The 17,570-nt window shown below is 39.7% G+C and overlaps 2 protein-coding genes across 2 annotated transcripts; one reads left to right on the top strand and one right to left on the bottom strand.

The window, feature by feature from the left end:
• Positions 1 to 1,292: 1,292 nt before the first annotated feature.
• On the bottom strand, positions 1,293 to 4,242 carry ctxn2 (cortexin 2). Its single transcript, XM_032561413.1, has 2 exons — positions 3,755 to 4,242; positions 1,293 to 2,841 (listed from the first exon to the last, which is right to left on the bottom strand). The coding sequence occupies exon 2, from the start codon at positions 2,770 to 2,772 to the stop codon at positions 2,527 to 2,529; it is 246 nt and encodes an 81-aa protein (XP_032417304.1). The 5' UTR covers positions 2,773 to 2,841; positions 3,755 to 4,242; the 3' UTR covers positions 1,293 to 2,526.
• A 5,936-nt stretch (positions 4,243 to 10,178) lies between these two features.
• On the top strand, positions 10,179 to 17,504 carry myef2 (myelin expression factor 2). The gene is made up of 17 exons (XM_032560650.1): positions 10,179 to 10,288; positions 11,306 to 11,508; positions 12,269 to 12,321; positions 13,195 to 13,202; positions 13,304 to 13,397; positions 14,192 to 14,383; positions 14,461 to 14,614; positions 14,700 to 14,749; positions 14,841 to 14,901; positions 15,108 to 15,209; positions 15,365 to 15,403; positions 15,490 to 15,576; positions 15,690 to 15,761; positions 15,907 to 15,951; positions 16,445 to 16,623; positions 16,938 to 16,989; positions 17,132 to 17,504. Exons 1-17 carry the CDS (start codon positions 10,179 to 10,181, stop codon positions 17,293 to 17,295), a joined length of 1,665 nt encoding a protein of 554 aa, XP_032416541.1. The 3' UTR covers positions 17,296 to 17,504.
• Positions 17,505 to 17,570: the final 66 nt, after the last annotated feature.

Below are 17,570 nucleotides of genomic sequence, written 5' to 3'. Positions count from 1 at the left end.
GGGTCATGGTTACACCACAGATTATAAAGTGCTCTTTGCATTAATTGGCAGCTCTGGTAAAGATTCAGGTTTTACTTGAATAGGATAATCTCATATTAAAACCTGTTGGAGAAACCTGCCTTTAGTTTCAAGGCATTTATTCAAAGGAAAAAAGAAAATTAATCTCTGAAAGAAATACGATTCTGTCGCACAATTATTGGTATCCTTTTCAAATAAATGTAAATTAAGCCATTTTTTTCAGTCATATATTATTTTTCTAAGTTGCTCAAAGTTTCTATAAACTTGTAATTAGTAAAGAATAACTCCCCTTTATTTTGAATATAAATACAGCATTGCACAGTAGCCCCTTTCTCCTAGCTGCTAGAGAATAGACTGGATGATTATGATGTTGTTATTTTTATGTGATTTCTGCACTACTCGCTGTTAGATAACTATGACAAAAACCTCAGCATAATGACCATTAGAAGCTTCCACAGGCCGTTTTTGTGACGCATGCAAGGAAAAAGCAAGTTCTGTCCTACCATCACAAAGGTAAACAAGTGAAGTATGATCAACTCTTTTGGGACTTTAACTTGAACCATGTGTTCTGCACAGTGAGAGTCAGATCAAGCTTCATATCTAATGTTAATTATGTTGGAGGATCTCATATGCTGGGGGCCTGCTTTAGTTCCAATTGATCTGGGAACCTTCTTAGATTTGTGAAGTCTTTGAAATACCAGGATTTTATTTATTTTTTTTATCTGAAAACTGTACACGGGTCACAATTTCGGCAGGCTAAAAGACATAAAAATATATGGCCAAATGAGCTCAGAAATGGTTCAACAGACAACAAAATCATCTTTCTTCAATGACCATCACAGTTCTCAGAAAACCAAAAGAAAACCTTAGAGGAAGCTGAAGAGAAGAGAGTAGAGAGGGCTTGGGATTGTGGGCTAACTAGAGAGATTTCACAAAGAGAAATGATCTCTTTGGTCTGTCTCCAACTTTTCCAAGTTTTTACAATGTTATAGAAGAAGATGATGTGATGTCCAACAGGAAAAGGGACATGTAAAGTATCTGCAGCAAAGCTGTCAATGACATGGCACCAGTGATTTTGATAAAAACAGCTATTTCTTCACGTTATAGATTCCTTCCTTCTTAAATTGTGTGATTTTATTTACATTTTCTATATGAGAACATGCTACTGCAACAAAATCTGAACTTTTTTAAAGGCTTTTTATACATCTACACTAGGATATGCTAGTAAACATGTCCATTAATCACCCAAACTGCAAAAACGCTGAGCTGAGACATTAAAGTGAATAAATCCTTTTTATTTCACATCATCAAATCAAATGAATTCAATGCAAAATCTCTATCACCAGCGGAGCAAGCAACTGGCCTGTCATTATGATGTGACACTCACTCACAGACACACACCCTCCCTCCCACACACCCACAAACAGGTGCTCTAATGTTTCTAGATGAAGGCACATAAACCCATTGAAGGTCACAGTAAGGCAGATTCACAGCACTAAGGAGAAACAGTAGACCGTAAAAATTATCAACGGAACAGTCCAGACTCTAAACGGTCTGCTTTCCGGACCGTTCCGTCTTCCTCCGAGTGGAAGGAAGAGATAGGGGCAGGGGGAGTTTTGGGATGGTCTGAAAATATGGTCAAGTGTAGAGCTGACAAACATCCCATCCTTGTTTTATATGACACCTCTGCTGAGCTAGCTCCTCCCAGTGATCTGGAACAACAGTGCTGTGAGTGGGGGAAAAAAAGTCTCTTGTCTTATGCTCATCAGTCAGTCAGTCCATATAACTTTGGCCACTTTCAGTTCACCATCGCTCTGACGCAGGAGTGGTACAATCTCTGAGCTCATTTTGCATTATTTAGAAACAGGAATACCACAATGTAGGTCACAGTTTGCTTATTTGCCGCAGGACGTCAGGAAGCAAGACACCAGAAAAAGGACCGATCCAACAAAAAGTGGCTGCTTTCCTTTAGATTCCCGACAGACTGGGTTTGAATATCTCGCAAAGCACTAGATTGACATAATACCCTGTATCCATCCAGGTGCAGTCTTGTGCTGAACTGTTCCGCTTGTGCAGAAGTGCAACCGTGCTGTCTTCTGTTCTAAGTTCGTGTGAGGCATCTTGTCCCTGAGTCTTCAGTCTCCCTCCCTGTTCCACAGAAATCCACCTCGTCGTGACATTCACCTTGTTGGTGTGGGTTAAAGGGAGCTACAGCCAAGTTCTGTGTCAATTGATGAGCTAAAATACACACCCTCTGGCAGAAGGTCACCCAATGTGACACAGCATCTGCCTCACATCCAGTCAGACACACACACACAGTTCGCATATACTCACATACAGTAAAGGCTTTCTCACCTAGCAATTCACGCACATCACACAACACACACACAGCTTTGCAGCTTGAGCTTGGTTCATCACTTGGGGGTGTCTGAATGGGGGTGTCAGGTGCGGTGGTTGTGCAGGCTTGGGCATCTTTTCTCGTAATTTGTGTGTATTCTTGTCCCATCGTTAGGTGAGGGCGTACTCGAATGTCCCTTTCTCCAGCCCCTCGATGCCATCGGCCCAGTTGGAGGAGGGCATGCTGCTGTAGGGGTCCAGCAGGATCCTGAAGCAGCGTATTATCAGCAGTCCCAAGAACACCAGCAGCATCCCCACGAAGGCAAATGCCGTCTTCTGCTCCAAAGTCAGAGAGTGCGCCATTATGTCGTTTCCACTCATGGCAGCAAGGGAGTGGTTGAAGTGGACGCTGCTCATGGTAAGCCCACGTCTAGGTGCCTCATCTCTTCACAGATGGGGTCAGGCGTTTAGAAGCCTGCATGTCACCTGGACAGGGGTTAAAGGATTTATTTGTATTAGTCCTGTTTTGCCTCTTGCCTGAGGGAGATCTGTGTAATGCACCTCATAACTCACAATTAGCACTGACAACATGAGGAGGAATAAGAGTGTTGTGAGAGGCATGCAGAACTTTCTTATTTAAGTGCAGATCTGAATAAAACATGAAGGACTACAGGTATCTTTAAATAGCTCCTTCTGATTTAGACATCAAGCAGATGTCCAGAGATCTGTCCAGCTCTCCCCCTTTGGGAATTGCTCTGCAGAAAGCTGCAAACAGCAAGCAGGAGCACAGAGGTGCTGCGATCAAGACTTCCTGCGAACTGGGTGCAGGAAAATGAGCCAAGGTTGTGTGGCTGTATGCATTCATACAGGTCAGGTTAGAATGACAGTGTGTCGCAGTGCACAGCCAGCCGTTAAAACACAAACAGAGCTGATGTGCGAATTTTTAAAAAAAAACAACAACAAAAAGCGTCACCTCTCATGAAGACGCAGCCCTGCATGTGTTTGGCTTAGGAGGATCACATCTCTACCTGTTGCGTGTGAGCAAGATGCCTGCCAGACAGTGTAATTCTGTTAGGCAGTGAGAAGAGAGCGACTGTAATTGACCACAGATAATCACAAAACTGGCTCAGTCACAAGTCTGCCTCCATCGGTCAAATTTGCTTCTATGGCAAGCAGCAGGTGGGTGAAGTTATAATGGGAGGTGGGGTGGATGGGCTAGGAAATACACACGAAGAGATGAGAGGGGGGGACGGGGAGAAGGAAGTGGAATGAGGAGGAGGAGGAGGAAGACGCTGCACAAGTATGCTGAGGGAGGGAGTGGGGAAAGGGTGAAAGAGAAGCACTGCATTGACAGATTCTCTAGTTAGGATGTCTGAGGAAGAAAATGCAGGTGCCTCACCATCATTTCCATGCCATCCTTACAGACCTGTTGCTGCCGATTCCTGCAAGCAACTCTTCCTCCTCCTCCTTGGAGCTCTCAGACGTGTATCCGTTAATCCACCCATTGCTGGCATACTGGATGCGCTAGGCTAGCAGTTCACATCTGAGCAAAAAAAAAAAAAAAAGCTGAGGGTAAAGGGAAAAAAAGGAGAAGACAGAGGAGCAGAGGCGTGGGGCTGGATCAATCCGTTCTACATGTTTCTCCTGAGAGATGCGGCTCCTGTCCTGGCGCTCGCTGCTGCCTCCTGCTCATTATCATTCTGTTTCTCTATCTCTCCCTCCAGAAGCACGCACGCTTGCTCCTGCTGCATGGCAACCACTTGTTAGTCTCACTCAGCTGCTCTGCTGCCTCACTCATTCACAACAGATCCCACACACACACACAAACACTCCACACCCATCTCAGCAATGCCAGGACGAATGCAGCAGCAAACAACAAAGCAACCTGCATCTTTCTGTTTATTGTAGGACAGGAGTACTACGCTTTAATGAAAGCATCCCTGGCTGCTGCTGCCCACGAAAACCTGCTGCAAAGGTATTTTTGGTACAGCACAGCCTGGTTTTATGGTGTGTCTGTAATTGGTGCAGTTGTCTGGGGACAAATTGAATTAGCCCCCCCACACCACAGCTCAAAAGACTTACAGATGCAGGTAACCTAAACCTGCTGAGGAAAAAAGTGGAGCATTTTCAGAAGGGGATGAAAAACAGCATCACACAGGAAACCAAACAGCAGGTCAGCTGTTTGTCCACAGTAAGATATTGCAGCAGAGAGAAAAACCCAGCAATTTGTTTGCTGTCAGGCGTTTCGAATTGAATGATACTATTCTACAGCTAACAAATGACATGAGGGAGGTGCTCATAAAACTGGATGTGATGTACAATAATTCATGCCATCATTAATTTTTCAGATGTGCACAGCTGGACGATTCCCAGAGATAATATTCCCTTTCAAGTTTATGCATTTTCTTAGTACCTATCACACACACACACACACACACCCCATATACCCCCCCCCCCCCCCCCCCCCCCCCCCCCCCCCACACACACACACACACATATATATATATATATTTGGATTCGACAGCAGTTTTCAGTTTGCTGTGTTGCAACTTTGGAATACGAACAAACGAGCTGCATTTAGATTTCATATTCAACTCAGACTTTTCTTGCAACAAAATAAGGCTGTTTTACACTGTAATTTACTGGGAAGTCATGAGATGTCATGACATTTGCAGTATATGGCTTTCAGTAATGAATGGTCATAAATATTTTGATTAGACTATTACTTTTTTTTTTTTTTTTACAGTGAGTGAACATTAGAGACTGGTTTGAAATAGTCTGTTATTATTATTGCCATGAGCAAGCAGCTTATAATTAGGTCAGATTTCTATTTTTCTATATTTGTTTTCTTGATAACATCTGAAGAGCCGGCCAGTGGCAAAGCAAGCTGAGCCGATGCTCATGTCCCTCAGAGGGGCAGGGGGCCCATACAGCATATACTGTATGTTCAAGAGCTTTTGTTTTGTTTTTCATTGGTCATTTCACCTTTTTGTATATTTGTAGTTTTTGTTGTTTTATACCCCACTTTTGTGGCTAACTTGTGTTCCAGCCAAGTGTGAATGCATACGCCAAGGTCCCATTTCATGCTTGCTTTACCAACTGTTGAAAATATATTTGTGTCTGCTCCAAGATAATGGGATTAGATGGCACCGTTTATAATATACCAGCAGGAAGTCACTTAGAGTTGTTGTGATTTAAACAGGGAGAGAGGAGAAAAAGGCTTTTATGACTGCAGTTCACAAAAGGTGCAAATTTGAGCTATCAGCAAATATATATATTTTCTTAAATAACAATAATGTTTGGGCTTCAGTGTTATCATAGTAAGGAGGGTCACAAACATCCAGAAAATGGAGAAGCTCTTCTCAACAACATACTTTTGTTTTTACCTTGCTTAATTAAAGGCTGCTTGTTTTTGCTTGCAGGGCAGATAAAAAGAAAGAAGCTCACATAAACAACTGTGTATTTACAGAAGATACTTTCAACAAAAAGGTTGGCCCCACTGATAAATCATTTCATGCTCAGGTATCTAAACTTTAGGTACATAAGCATGAAATAATTTGCTTACAGAAAATGAAGAGAAGCAGGAAGATACCAAATGGCAACACATGGCTATGAAATAGAGGCAAATGCCAAAGAAACAAATTCACCCAACACCTGACACATGCTCTATGCTTAAACACACAATGCATTGATCATTGTAGCTATAGGTTTTTTGCAGCTCTGCATTTTTAGTGTTCATATCCAAAAAGGGTCACATTCAAGCACACCAATACGGTTTATAAATAAACCTCGACGAGTAATTGACATTTCGTGCTCAATGTTGCGTAGATCCTTGAAAGGACAACCAATTAAACTTGTTTCTTCCTTTACAACTTTGAGTTTGGATTGAAACGCTGCACGCTGCAAATGTGTATGTCTGAGAAATAAACTGATCTGATCAAATTTAACCAGTTAGTTCATTATTGAAAAGTTCATTTCTTTCAATAAGTCAAACACATTACATAGATTAATTACACAAAGATATTCACACAATGTGCAAGCCTTTACTTCAGTTAAAGACAGAAATATGGGCTTAATGAAAGATATGTTTAATAGCTGTTATTTTAAAAGGTACTTTTGATCTGACAAACGAGCTTCATCAGAATTCTAGTTTATTGCCTACGACTGTAAACAATTTATGTAAAGTTTTCACCTTCCTAAACACTCCATATGTTTTTTTAGATGGCAAATAATACAGTCTGATTTACATCGCCAAATAACAAGGGAACTCCTTGTTGGTTGATCTATTAAATGGAGTGAGGTCAGTTCAGTGAGTGGGGGTTTGTCCTGTATGAGTCGTTGGTTTGAACCCTCTCTCCATCCGTCTCCATGGATATGTCCTTGGGCAAGACACTTATAAATCCTGGTGGTTAGAGGACACGGAGGCAGCAATGGTATGGCAGTCTCTTTTAACAGTCTGCACCAGGGTAGCTGTGGCTACAATGTAGCTTACTACCATCGATATGTGAATGTGTGTACGGATGGGTGAATGACTGATCTTTGTGTAAACCACTCTGGATTCTTTGAACTTAATAAAGCACTCTACAAATGCAGGCTATTTACCATGTAAAAATAAATAAGAAAGACTGAGCTGTAGTGACTGATGGACAAATGTCCTATCCAAAGGTATGCTCCCAAATCAGATTCTCCTCAGTACCCAATTCAACTTTGGTCCACTCCTGTCTGCTAGTAGACAAAAGGAGAACGCCTTCTTTTTTTGTGTCTCGGTGCAGAGATTGTAATCTTTTGGCACTGAAAGAGAAACTGCAGGGCCACAAACTTGTTGCGTTAAGTATACTTCAGTGTTATCCAGCATCCAGAGCACATATGGAGAAAAATTGTTAGACTTTTATCTTACCCAGACAACAGGTCAGGAGCAAAGCTGATACTGGAAACTACTGTATAAAACATTTGTCCAATAAAGTGTCCAATTTAAAGCTACAGGACATTATGCTGCACCAGTGCATAATAATGAAATATTACAAGTAAGTACAAAGACAAATGCTGATAAAATTGCAGACATTTTAAATGCATCATCAGTGACCCGCCCATCCCACTAACACAATTGAAGCCATTACTAAACTAAATTTGGCCAAGCTTCATCAAATATACATAGCTCAAAGAAAAAGAAAAAGCTTTAAGATATTTTGATGTATGACTGTAATGAAGTAAGTATTATGCAGACTTAGTTTTAAGGGCCGCAACAGAGAGTGGTATTTTATTAACAAATCACAGTGAGAAATCTGATCTACATCCACCCCTATGGTTTCTCTCCAAGTATTAAAACCTAATTATCTGCAAATGTGACAATATTTTCAGTTTCAGTCGGACCGAGTTTCACTCCAGGGTTGCAAATCAGGTTTATCTGTCAGGCAAGCCGACATTATTTCAGTGTGCAGCATTCAACTGCAGAATTCCTACTGAGAGAACATCTCGTGAATCATGTTATCAGTTTATTGACCTTACAATTTCATTCACAAAGTCATGCATGTACCTTACATGTTCAAAATGGACTTTCTTACTGTACTGTACATCGATTGCTTCTGGGTTTGTGATGGAAGTTTCTCTTTGGATTAGTGTATTTCCTTTTTATTTGCTGATGCTAAACTAATAATCATCAGTCTGCTTATGAAATTCACTAAGTTGATGTATTTTTGCTACTTCGTGCAGCTGTTATCTAATTGTCACATTTCTTGTTCAGAACAATTGTTTGTTAACGGAAAAGTCAGCTGTAACTGTATTTCTTTGGTAGGGGAGCTTTCTCTGACTTGTTTAATAGGCCTCTGTAGATATTAAAGCCGTGCGTATAGAAGAACTGAAATGATTCCTCCAGTGAAGAAAAAGTGCATCAGTCAATAGTTTCAGGAATGATGAATTGACTTGGCTGTATATTACAATCAATAAACGAAAGCATTTAATCTGATACTGTGACTGTGCTGCCTAGAAAATTGTAGGCTTAAATTGTAGGGTTAAGGCAATGCCGGAAGTATGAATTACTCTCCGAAATTAAAAACAAATAGAATGGTACATTGAAATATTTTAATATTCCCCAAAAGGGAAATTAAAATGCTGCTGTATTATAAATCTTATATAAAAATGAAATATAATTTACAACCTATTACACAAGCAGTTAAGGAGGGGTCACCTTTCCTGGCACTAGGTGTAGCTGCATTTAGGTTTTTTCCGGTGCAGAAAATATCTCCTCTGCATGCTCTTTCTGCAGCAAAGCAGAAACTCGCTTCATTTTAAAATATTTTTTTTCAGGCAAATCCCACCGACCATTTCAAAAGATTTTCTGTTTACTGAAACGTCAGTAAAATAATTACATCATCGTTTTCTTGTCTTTTTACAGGGGTTTTACTGTCTTGATAATAACTGCATAATTGGACAGATACCTTAATAAGGGATTTGTCTATAGGAGGAGAAACCCCAGTGGCTCAGGGCCTCCTGAAGGAGAAGAGAGTTTCTGAGAACATTCAGAGAGCAGTCTCTGCCCATTCTTGAAATGTTACAAAATCCAGGTTACTCTTTGCTGGTGTGCAATTTGAATCCACCAAAAACATAAAGAAAATGTCTGAACTACCAATTTAGATAAGGATGAACCTTATCTAAATTGGCACTCATGACATATGACGACAACAGCCTTCAGAAGAAGTGAAGAAACACTAATAAAACAAATTCACATACCGGAACATCAAAATTATGATGGTCTAATAAAGGTGTTGAAAAATGGAAAGGTGTTCTCACTTGTGTCAGCAAAGGTTTCAAGGATTTAATAGTTGCTTTCAGCTCCCTTCAGATAATCTGTTGAGCCAGGTGATGTGCTTACCAACAGCAACCCTTCAAACATGGGCACCCCAAGATTTCATTTCAGGTTGTTGTTTGTTTTGGTTTTATAATTTCACATACTAATTAATTGTCCAGTCCAGATGTACTGTATATAGATCCCTATACAGCCAAAGCAAGAGCTGTTTGCTTTCCTCCGCCTGAGCTGCCCTTTGTGCTCTTGCTGTTTGTGTCGTTCATGATCAGGACCTCAAGGCGTAGTCATAGAGAGGGGGTGTCTTTCTCAGAGATCTCAGTTTTCTCATCTTGACTGTTTGTTTGCAAATGATTTGGTCCTTTGGGGGCGTCTTCAAACCACAACCTTTAGCATACACTGAGGCACTCCGCAGGTGAGGGTGAAAGGGCTGGAATGAGAGTATTGCCCTCCAAGTCCGATGCCGCCGTGGTTCCGAGTTGGAAAATGTGGATTAGGAGTCAGTGTTTGCCTGATGAGTAAAAGTTATAGTATATTAAATTATTGATGGAAGGCACAGGAAATGAAAAGACAGTTTGGGGCTCTGTTGCCTTCATTGAGACATTAATCCAGTATGTAACGTATGGTAGTGGTGGTGGTTTTCTGATCAGGATGCCTTCTGGATGACTCTGGAGTTTCTTGCTTGCACTTTTTTTATGTTGTTTTATATAACAACATATATCTTTTAGATTAAACCTGTGCAAGACGCTTACCTCTGCCTTAACGTCTAAATGGAACGACACAGATGCAACATGTTTGATTTGTAATTGTTTTTAATCCTTACTAACTATGCTACCTTGGTCACAACATGTCCACCCCGTAAATGAATTTGACTTCCTCCCTGCAGGTGGCAGTAATGCACCTTTCAGTGGGTTTGCAAACCTCCAGTTACGCGCACCACGAAGGAGAGGAACAAAGCCTGCACATTTCAACTGCGTAGGAGCATCTCGTGAAGTGTGTGAGATTGCTTTAGGAAAATCTCAGCATGGCAGACGTTGCAACTGCTGACGAGGAGCCGAAGCAAGAAGAAACTACCGCATCCGTCCTCTCCGAGACGGATGAGACATCCCAGGAAACACCCAACGGCGTGAAAACGTGAGTAACAATGGTGCCGTGCTCCTCCCTGCAGGAGCTGCTAACCACATGAGCTAAAATGGAGGCTTTGGGTGCTAACTATTGTTAGCCTGAAAGTTATCGACTTCTGCTGCAAAAAAAAAATCTATACTTTCGGCTGTGTGCTGGATTTACACACCGTCTTAAGTCAGAAGAGTTGCTGTACAGATTTTAAGAGCGTGGTGCTAATTTAAAACACATAGCAGCGGGTATGCTATGCTAATTATCAGTTCGCTGGAGCTAACAAGGGTTTGCGAACACTTAAAATTCAATGCTTGGAAACAAGTCTTGTTCAGTTGTATAATAAACTTATATCAGGCTCGTAGATAAAAATGTGTTGGTCGAAAGCACGCAACTGCAGCGCTGCATTAACCCGGAGGTGTGTTTTCTGTGGCGGTCAGGTAGCGAAGATTAGCTGCCCAGTGATGATGAGCTAGCATATTAGCTTGTCAAAATCCCACAGCATACATCAGGTCGCCCCGAAAATTTGAGAATGAGAGCATTTACCAGATATATAAAAATTCAATAAGTCTTTTTTCAAACATTTGTTCTGCATTATAAACGTTAAAATGTCAATTTTCACACACTTAAACGTAATCAAATTCCTATTGTACAATATTTGGTCAGATAGAATTGTTTACATAATATCAGCATCTGTAATAAAAAAACAAAACAAATACGTCTCTAACTCTCTGGGAAATTTTAATTTAATTGAGACTTAATATGACATTATAATGATGATTAAATTTATTGGTTTGGAATTGGCAGCACAGCAGTGTTAAAAAATATATCACTCATCTTGTAATTTGGTGTAATTGTCTCACCTATTCTGTATTAAGCAAAAGTACTATTAAAATGTGCTGACTTTAAAGTGAAAGATAATAAAAAAATGCTATTACTTATACTCGTATTATTGCATAATACGACTGCATGACTACAATATGTTGTCTTGTCTATTGATGGGTTGTTCTTTAATGTTTGGCTCTTGTCGCTCCTTAGGGACAGCGAAGAAAGCAAGCAAAGCAAGGAAAAGCATGATGGGAAAGAGAAATCGTCCACCAGCAAAAGAGGAAATCGCTATCATCCATACAAGGAGAAACATGGAGGGGAGAAGAAGAGTGCTCATAGGAATCGAGTGTTCATCAGCAATATACCTTATGACATGAAGTGGCAGGCAATTAAAGATCTCATGCGTGATAAAGGTAATGTCCCCAGGGATGGGGGTGGTGTCTTCCCTTCTATCGTCTGATCTGACTAGAAGTTCTTGACCTTCTGATTACCAGATGGGACATCCTCCTTCTAGTCTTTTAGTTTGTAGTTTCTCTGGTAGTTCTTATAGCAAAAAAAAAAAAGAAATTAAGAAATATAATAGTGTGATTTTTAGGTTATTGGTGTTTTAGTAAAATTCAGTTTGGGCTGATATGTGATAAAAGGGAGATGAACTTGGTTACATTGTCACTTGTTTTTTTTTTTTTTTTTTTTTTGGGATTGTCAGCTCCAAAGTGAATCTCCAAACCAGTCTTAGAATTGATTGTTGAATGTTTATTTACTTTTTGTGTATGTGCTGCAAGGCAAATCTTGATTGTGAATCAAAAATATTGTAATGTTTTCACTTTTAACTTAGAGGGGAGTCAAGAAGCCTTTTTTGAGCTTAAATGACAGCATTAAACACTCTTACTGCCATGAATGGAATCTGTTGCTAAACTGATCATGTTGAAGTGTTTTGAATTTCCCAGGTTGATTGTAGCTGTGTTTCTCTCTGGCCTTGGCCTTTGGGTGTCTCAGTCACTGCCCAGAAAGGCATGGTGTTGTCTGGTGGGATGTTGGTCTGGGCTGACTGTTGATCATTAATGGGACATCTCCATCCGTAGCGGCATTGCCAAGGCCAGCGGCGACTTGAAGATTTGGTGACTTAAATTACTTTTGTTCTTTTGGTATTTTTCCTTTGTATGTCTCATGTAGTTGGTGAGGTTACATACGTGGAGCTCTTTAAGGATGCTGAAGGAAAGTCAAGGGTAAGTGATGTGGCCAACTTGCTGCACGAGGTTTTAAATGCCCTCAGCAGGCTCTCATTAATCATGTGCTCTTTTAGGTTCTGATCCTTTGGCTCTACTGAACTGGAGATACTGTATGTTGTCTTTAGAGCCTAATAGATGGATAAAGATCGATTTTTCATTTAAATGGGAGATGTCCTGTAGACTTTTGGAAAATGTAGCGCAAAGAACTCTGCCGAGTAAATTTTTGCATTTGTTGTTGTCATTTCAATTGGTATAAAAGTTTGATTGTTTTTGGCCATTTTTCCAAACTGGAATGTGGGTTGTGGGATTTTTATCTGATTGGTTGAGCCTCATGTCAAAGAATTGTATTTTTCACAATATGGCACAGCTTTCTCTTCAGTGGAGCGAAACTGTTTTGAACTTTTTTTTTTTGTTTGTTTTCTCAGTGTTTTTATATTAATTTGCACAACTGCATTTCAGAAAGTAATTGCATACTAATGTAAGTTTCCTTAGTTGCTAAAATAATTTTTTCGTTAGTGTAATTGTGTTGCAGAGTAAAGGCTTTAATTGATAGTAATATGCTGTGCATATGAATGCCTTTTTAAATGAATTTGAACCAAAGTGTCATGTTTACTTCTTAAACTCTACTGTATATTATCACAGATGAGCTCAATATTTATAAAATTATGCTTTTAATGTTTTCAACAAACAACCAAAAACCTCCAGCTCAAGCCAATCTACATAGTATGACAATACATCTCTGAATATTGTACAAACCTGTTGATGCATACACTACATATATTTTGTTCCATTTGACTTTAAACATGATATTAAATGTATTTTGTTTACTCCTTGGGTGCCACCTGGATTCTCCTGCTGCTTTCTGTTCAGGGTTGTGGGTAAGAATCTACTTTATATTTTCAAACATCTTACATTTTTTATTTTCCCCTTTTAAAAAAAAAATAAAAAAAATGTGTTTCCTGTTGTCTGCTTATAACAGTGTGGTAGAGTTCAAAGATGAAGAATATGTTAAAAAAGCTGTGTCAGCTATGAATAAGCATGACTTAAGTGGAAGACCTCTCAACATCAAAGAGGTGAGCATAAATTATTTTCTGTCTAAACATTTTATTTGTGATGAGTTTTAACCAAATGTTTTCATGGTTTGCTTTTAGTAGCGTCCTAATTTAAGGGGAAATAATTGAGCGGATTTAATTGTCTCTAGCCATAACAGATTTCAAGTTTGAAGTTAAGTTTGCAATGTGGATGTAACAATACATAAAGCTATAATGGTTCACAAGAACAAAAAATATTCTAGGAAAATTTAAAGATTATAAATGTTAATCATGTAGAATATTTTAATCCAGGAATGATAGCTGTATAAATTTATATTTTATGCATGTACAATTCTAAGATTCTCTTAACGTCAAAAGCTGATTAAAGTCTTCCTTCTTGTTTTTTTTAGGGCCAGGTTTCAAACACAAATATAAATAAAATGCATAAATGCCTACTACCAGAATTGCTATGGCTAAAACCTTTGTGTTTATAAAAACAGAGTCTGATTCATCAGTTTAGCCTTTTTGTAGCTGCAGTGGACTCTGCAGCAAAATATGGATCATGTTGATGTTGTGTAAACTGATCTCCACATGATGGATTGCTCTTAAGACCACTTTGTTGATGTCCTCATAGAAGATTGCTGCAGCTTCCAAATTTCTTTTCCCGAGTGACAATCTTCATCCTTCAACAGCTAGGTCATCAAGTTACATCCAGTGTAATAAAAGGCTGCATAATTAATTTTTGCCAAGTGGCATTAAGTTTAAACTTTAAGCCTTTAGTTGGAGATTATGTTTTCATTTGTTTTTTTTGTCTTGAAACATGTTTTGTATTTAAGGACTATGATGGTGAACACGCCCGGCGTGCTCTGCAGCGCATGGGAGGAGGTCAGCATGGGGGTCGTGGGCAAGACATGGTGCCTGGTGGGATGAACATTCCTCCTTCGATTGCCAACAACCCCAACATCCCGCCTGAGGTCATCCACGCGCTGCAGGCTGGCAGACTGGGAAACACCGTGTTTGTGGCTAATGTAAGAACAGAACCGCAGGCCTTTGCTCCCTTCCAAGTAAAAAAAGGTTTAGTTTAATGTACATTTGTGTTCTGCAGCTGGACTTCAAAGTGGGCTGGAAGAAGTTGAAGGAGGTGTTCAGCATGGCAGGTGTGGTGAAGCGAGCTGATGTAAAGGAGGACAAAGACGGGAAGAGTCGTGGAATGGGAACGGTTACTTTTGATCAGCCTCTGGAAGCCGTGCAGGCCATATGTATCTTTTAAAATCTAAATATATAAAAAAAAACCACAGCCCTGCAGATATCTCATTTTACTTTTGTCCTTAACTAATGTCTCAGCCATGTTCAACGGCCAGATGCTTTTTGAAAGGCAGATGCACGTTAAAATTGTATGTTGAATTTAAATCGTTTTTGAAATTATTGCTTCTAAACCCTGGCAGAGATCATAAAAAATGTAACATTTTGTATATGGCCTTGTAGGATGAAAAGTCTCTTCCCCCTGATGATTTCCTTCCAGTAGAAAAAGCACCACAGTTGCCACGTAAGTGAACCTTTTGCGCTCTATTTTTACTTCAGAAAATTCAAATGTAGATGTTGAAAATATTAGAGATGTTGGTAAACGGAAAGCACCTTTGCAGGACATTTTCATTGTGATCTTTGAAGTGCAAAACATCATGAAAGAGGTGGATGATTTTAAATTGCAACCTTTTTTCATGGGATTTTTTTTCTTGTTTTGCTGTGTTTCAGGGGGCCTGGGTGGCATTGGCATGGGTCTGGGGCCGGGAGGGCAGCCCATTAATGCAAACCGCCTTAGTGGTGGAGGAGGAATGAGCACCATGGGACCTGGAGGTCAGTCAAACACATGTTTTAGTTGGTTCATACTGTGCTTCATACTCTTCCTAATTTGATGCAAATACAAACTATCTTAAAGAAGATTTTCATAAATGCATAAACTTTTGTGCATCACTTTGATGTAGCCTCACTGAGACATTCTTCTGCCACAGGTATGGATTCAGGTTATGGAGGAATGAGCAGGCTTGGAGGTAAGATTTTGTTTATAGGGTTTAGGTTAGTTGTAATTGTCCCTGTTAATGACAAAACTGATCCCAGTTAATGCTGTTTTTAACAGGAATCAGTGGGGGTGGAGGCTACGGCAGCATGGACAGCATGGGGGGCTTTGGAGGCAGGGACATGGCGCCAGTTGGCAGAATGGGAGGTAAGTGGGCATTTTCACTCAAAATGCACACAAATTAGAGTCAGTTCAGTCACATGTACTAGCCACTTCAGGCAGAGGGAAGGTTTTAATCTGTGGAGATCTGTATCGATCAGGAATGGGCGGATTGGATCGGGACTTTGACATGCCCATGAGCCGAGGATTTGGGGACTCTTTTGGAGGAATGGGTAAGAGTGAAATTCATCTGTCGATTTCATATTCATTTATTAATTTGTCTAATGACTTCTTTGAATTTTTCATCACACCTAAAGTATTGTCTAAATTAGCTGTTAAATGAATTAAATATGGACCAATGTACCTTCTGTCCTTTAGGTGGTAGTTTTGGAGGAAGCATGGGACACATGGGAAGTGGCTTAGGTACAGTAAGAACTCAAGCCAATTATTTTGAATGTTTCACAGCTCTCTATCTAAATGCATATTAATATAAAGCACAATCCTGTACAGTAGAATCTGAAACAAGCTGTGAGGTCATGTATAACTTGAAATAAATATTTTTATGAAAGTCATTTAAGCATCATGACATGTAAAACTCTAGTCTTTTTAACCTTAGTGTGGTTCCCAAATAATGTATGGCTTTCATACATTTGCAATAAAAATGGCCACATTTTTATTGCAAAACAATGCTATTTGTGTGACCATTTCCATCCCTCTGCATTTTTATTCATGTTTAATTATTCTTCAAACTACAGTTTGTTTTAGCTTGATTGGGGCCTGGTTATTTCAAATAGAATAAAAAGCTATTTGGGCACTGCCCAATGATATTTAGTATAAAAATCACTCATATAAAGCATAAAGAGTGTACTGCTGGAATCCATTACCTTGGTAAAGCATTCATGTTTCTGCATAACAGGTGGTGGAATGGGCACCATGTCCATGGACAGAATGGGCCCCAGCTTTGACCGTGTAGGCATGTCGGGAATGGACATGAACCGTGGCTTTGGAGGCTACGGAGGTGGCGGACACATGGGTGGAGGCATGTCGGACAGGGGCTCAGGGTCCAAAGGTGGCTGTCAGATATTTGTACGAAATGTAAGTGTGGCTAACGGCTTCAAAGGCTGCTAAAATCTCATTTAATAAATATTAGTAATGAAACTTTCAGCTGACTGATTCTTTTATTACCATTTTATTAATGTTTGTAGCACTTGTATGTTTGTGGTGTACTGATCAGGGAGTCAGATTTTTCAGTATTTGACCTTTCTGTCACGAATTGGAGCTGATCATTTGAAAATTAGCTAATCTTAATCTCTGCTTGAAAGCATTGGTGCATCTCTATCTTACATATTTCTTTTCAGCATCTGCATTCTGTTCTTTGCCACATGCTGAATGATAAATCTGTGTTGCAGCTGTCCTATGACCTGACATGGCAAAAGCTGAAAGACAAGTTCAGTCATTGTGGTATGAATTACATTTTTTGTTGTTTGATCCTTTGACATTTCATTGTGATTGACCGATGAACTTCTATTCAGCCTTAACATAAACCATTTTTAATTGACTCTAGTTGTGTCATTCAGTCATTGCTGATTCTTGTTTCCTGCAGGTCAGGTGCTGTTTGCAGAAATCAAAATGGAAAATGGGAGGTCAAAGGGTTGTGGGACGGTGAAATTTGATTCTCCAGAGACCGCAGAGAAAGCCTGCAGGATGATGAATGGAACCAAGATCAACGGCCGAGAGGTGGACGTCCGCATTGATCGCAACGCTTAGTGATTTTGTAGAAAGCCCCTCGTAACTCACTTTACACTTTCAGACCCCCGTACCAATCATTGTTTTGTTTTAAAAACACTATGACTTCATGTTTCCCTGATTTCATTTGTTTTGTTAGTATACGACATAGCTGTTTTATCTTTGTTTTATAAACCCAGTTATGATTTGTCAGTTTATTTGAACAAATAAACTTTAATTTTTAAACTGTGTGCTTGGAAACTTCTTCAACTTGTGAGCTGGACCTAAGATTTTGCTCTCATGAGTGTCATTTCTCA

Source organism: Xiphophorus hellerii, chromosome 4 (genome assembly GCF_003331165.1).
Source record: "Xiphophorus hellerii strain 12219 chromosome 4, Xiphophorus_hellerii-4.1, whole genome shotgun sequence".
In the NCBI taxonomy this organism is placed as follows: Eukaryota; Metazoa; Chordata; class Actinopteri; order Cyprinodontiformes; family Poeciliidae; genus Xiphophorus; species Xiphophorus hellerii.
Note: the sequence above shows the minus strand (reverse complement) of the source record. Positions and strands in the feature narration are given on the sequence as shown.

What these genes read in the sequence shown, in the direction of transcription:
- ctxn2 (XM_032561413.1), bottom strand. Translation starts at nt 2,772, where the DNA reads ATGAGCAGCGTCCACTTCAACCACTCCCTTGCTGCCATGAGTGGAAAC.
- myef2 (XM_032560650.1), top strand. Translation starts at nt 10,179, where the DNA reads ATGGCAGACGTTGCAACTGCTGACGAGGAGCCGAAGCAAGAAGAAACT. An exon ending in GCCAGTTGGCAGAATGGGAG is followed by an intron (nt 15,577 to 15,689) that starts GTAAGTGGGCAT and finishes TGTATCGATCAG; the next exon opens with GAATGGGCGGATTGGATCGG. An exon ending in AGACAAGTTCAGTCATTGTG is followed by an intron (nt 16,990 to 17,131) that starts GTATGAATTACA and finishes TGTTTCCTGCAG; the next exon opens with GTCAGGTGCTGTTTGCAGAA.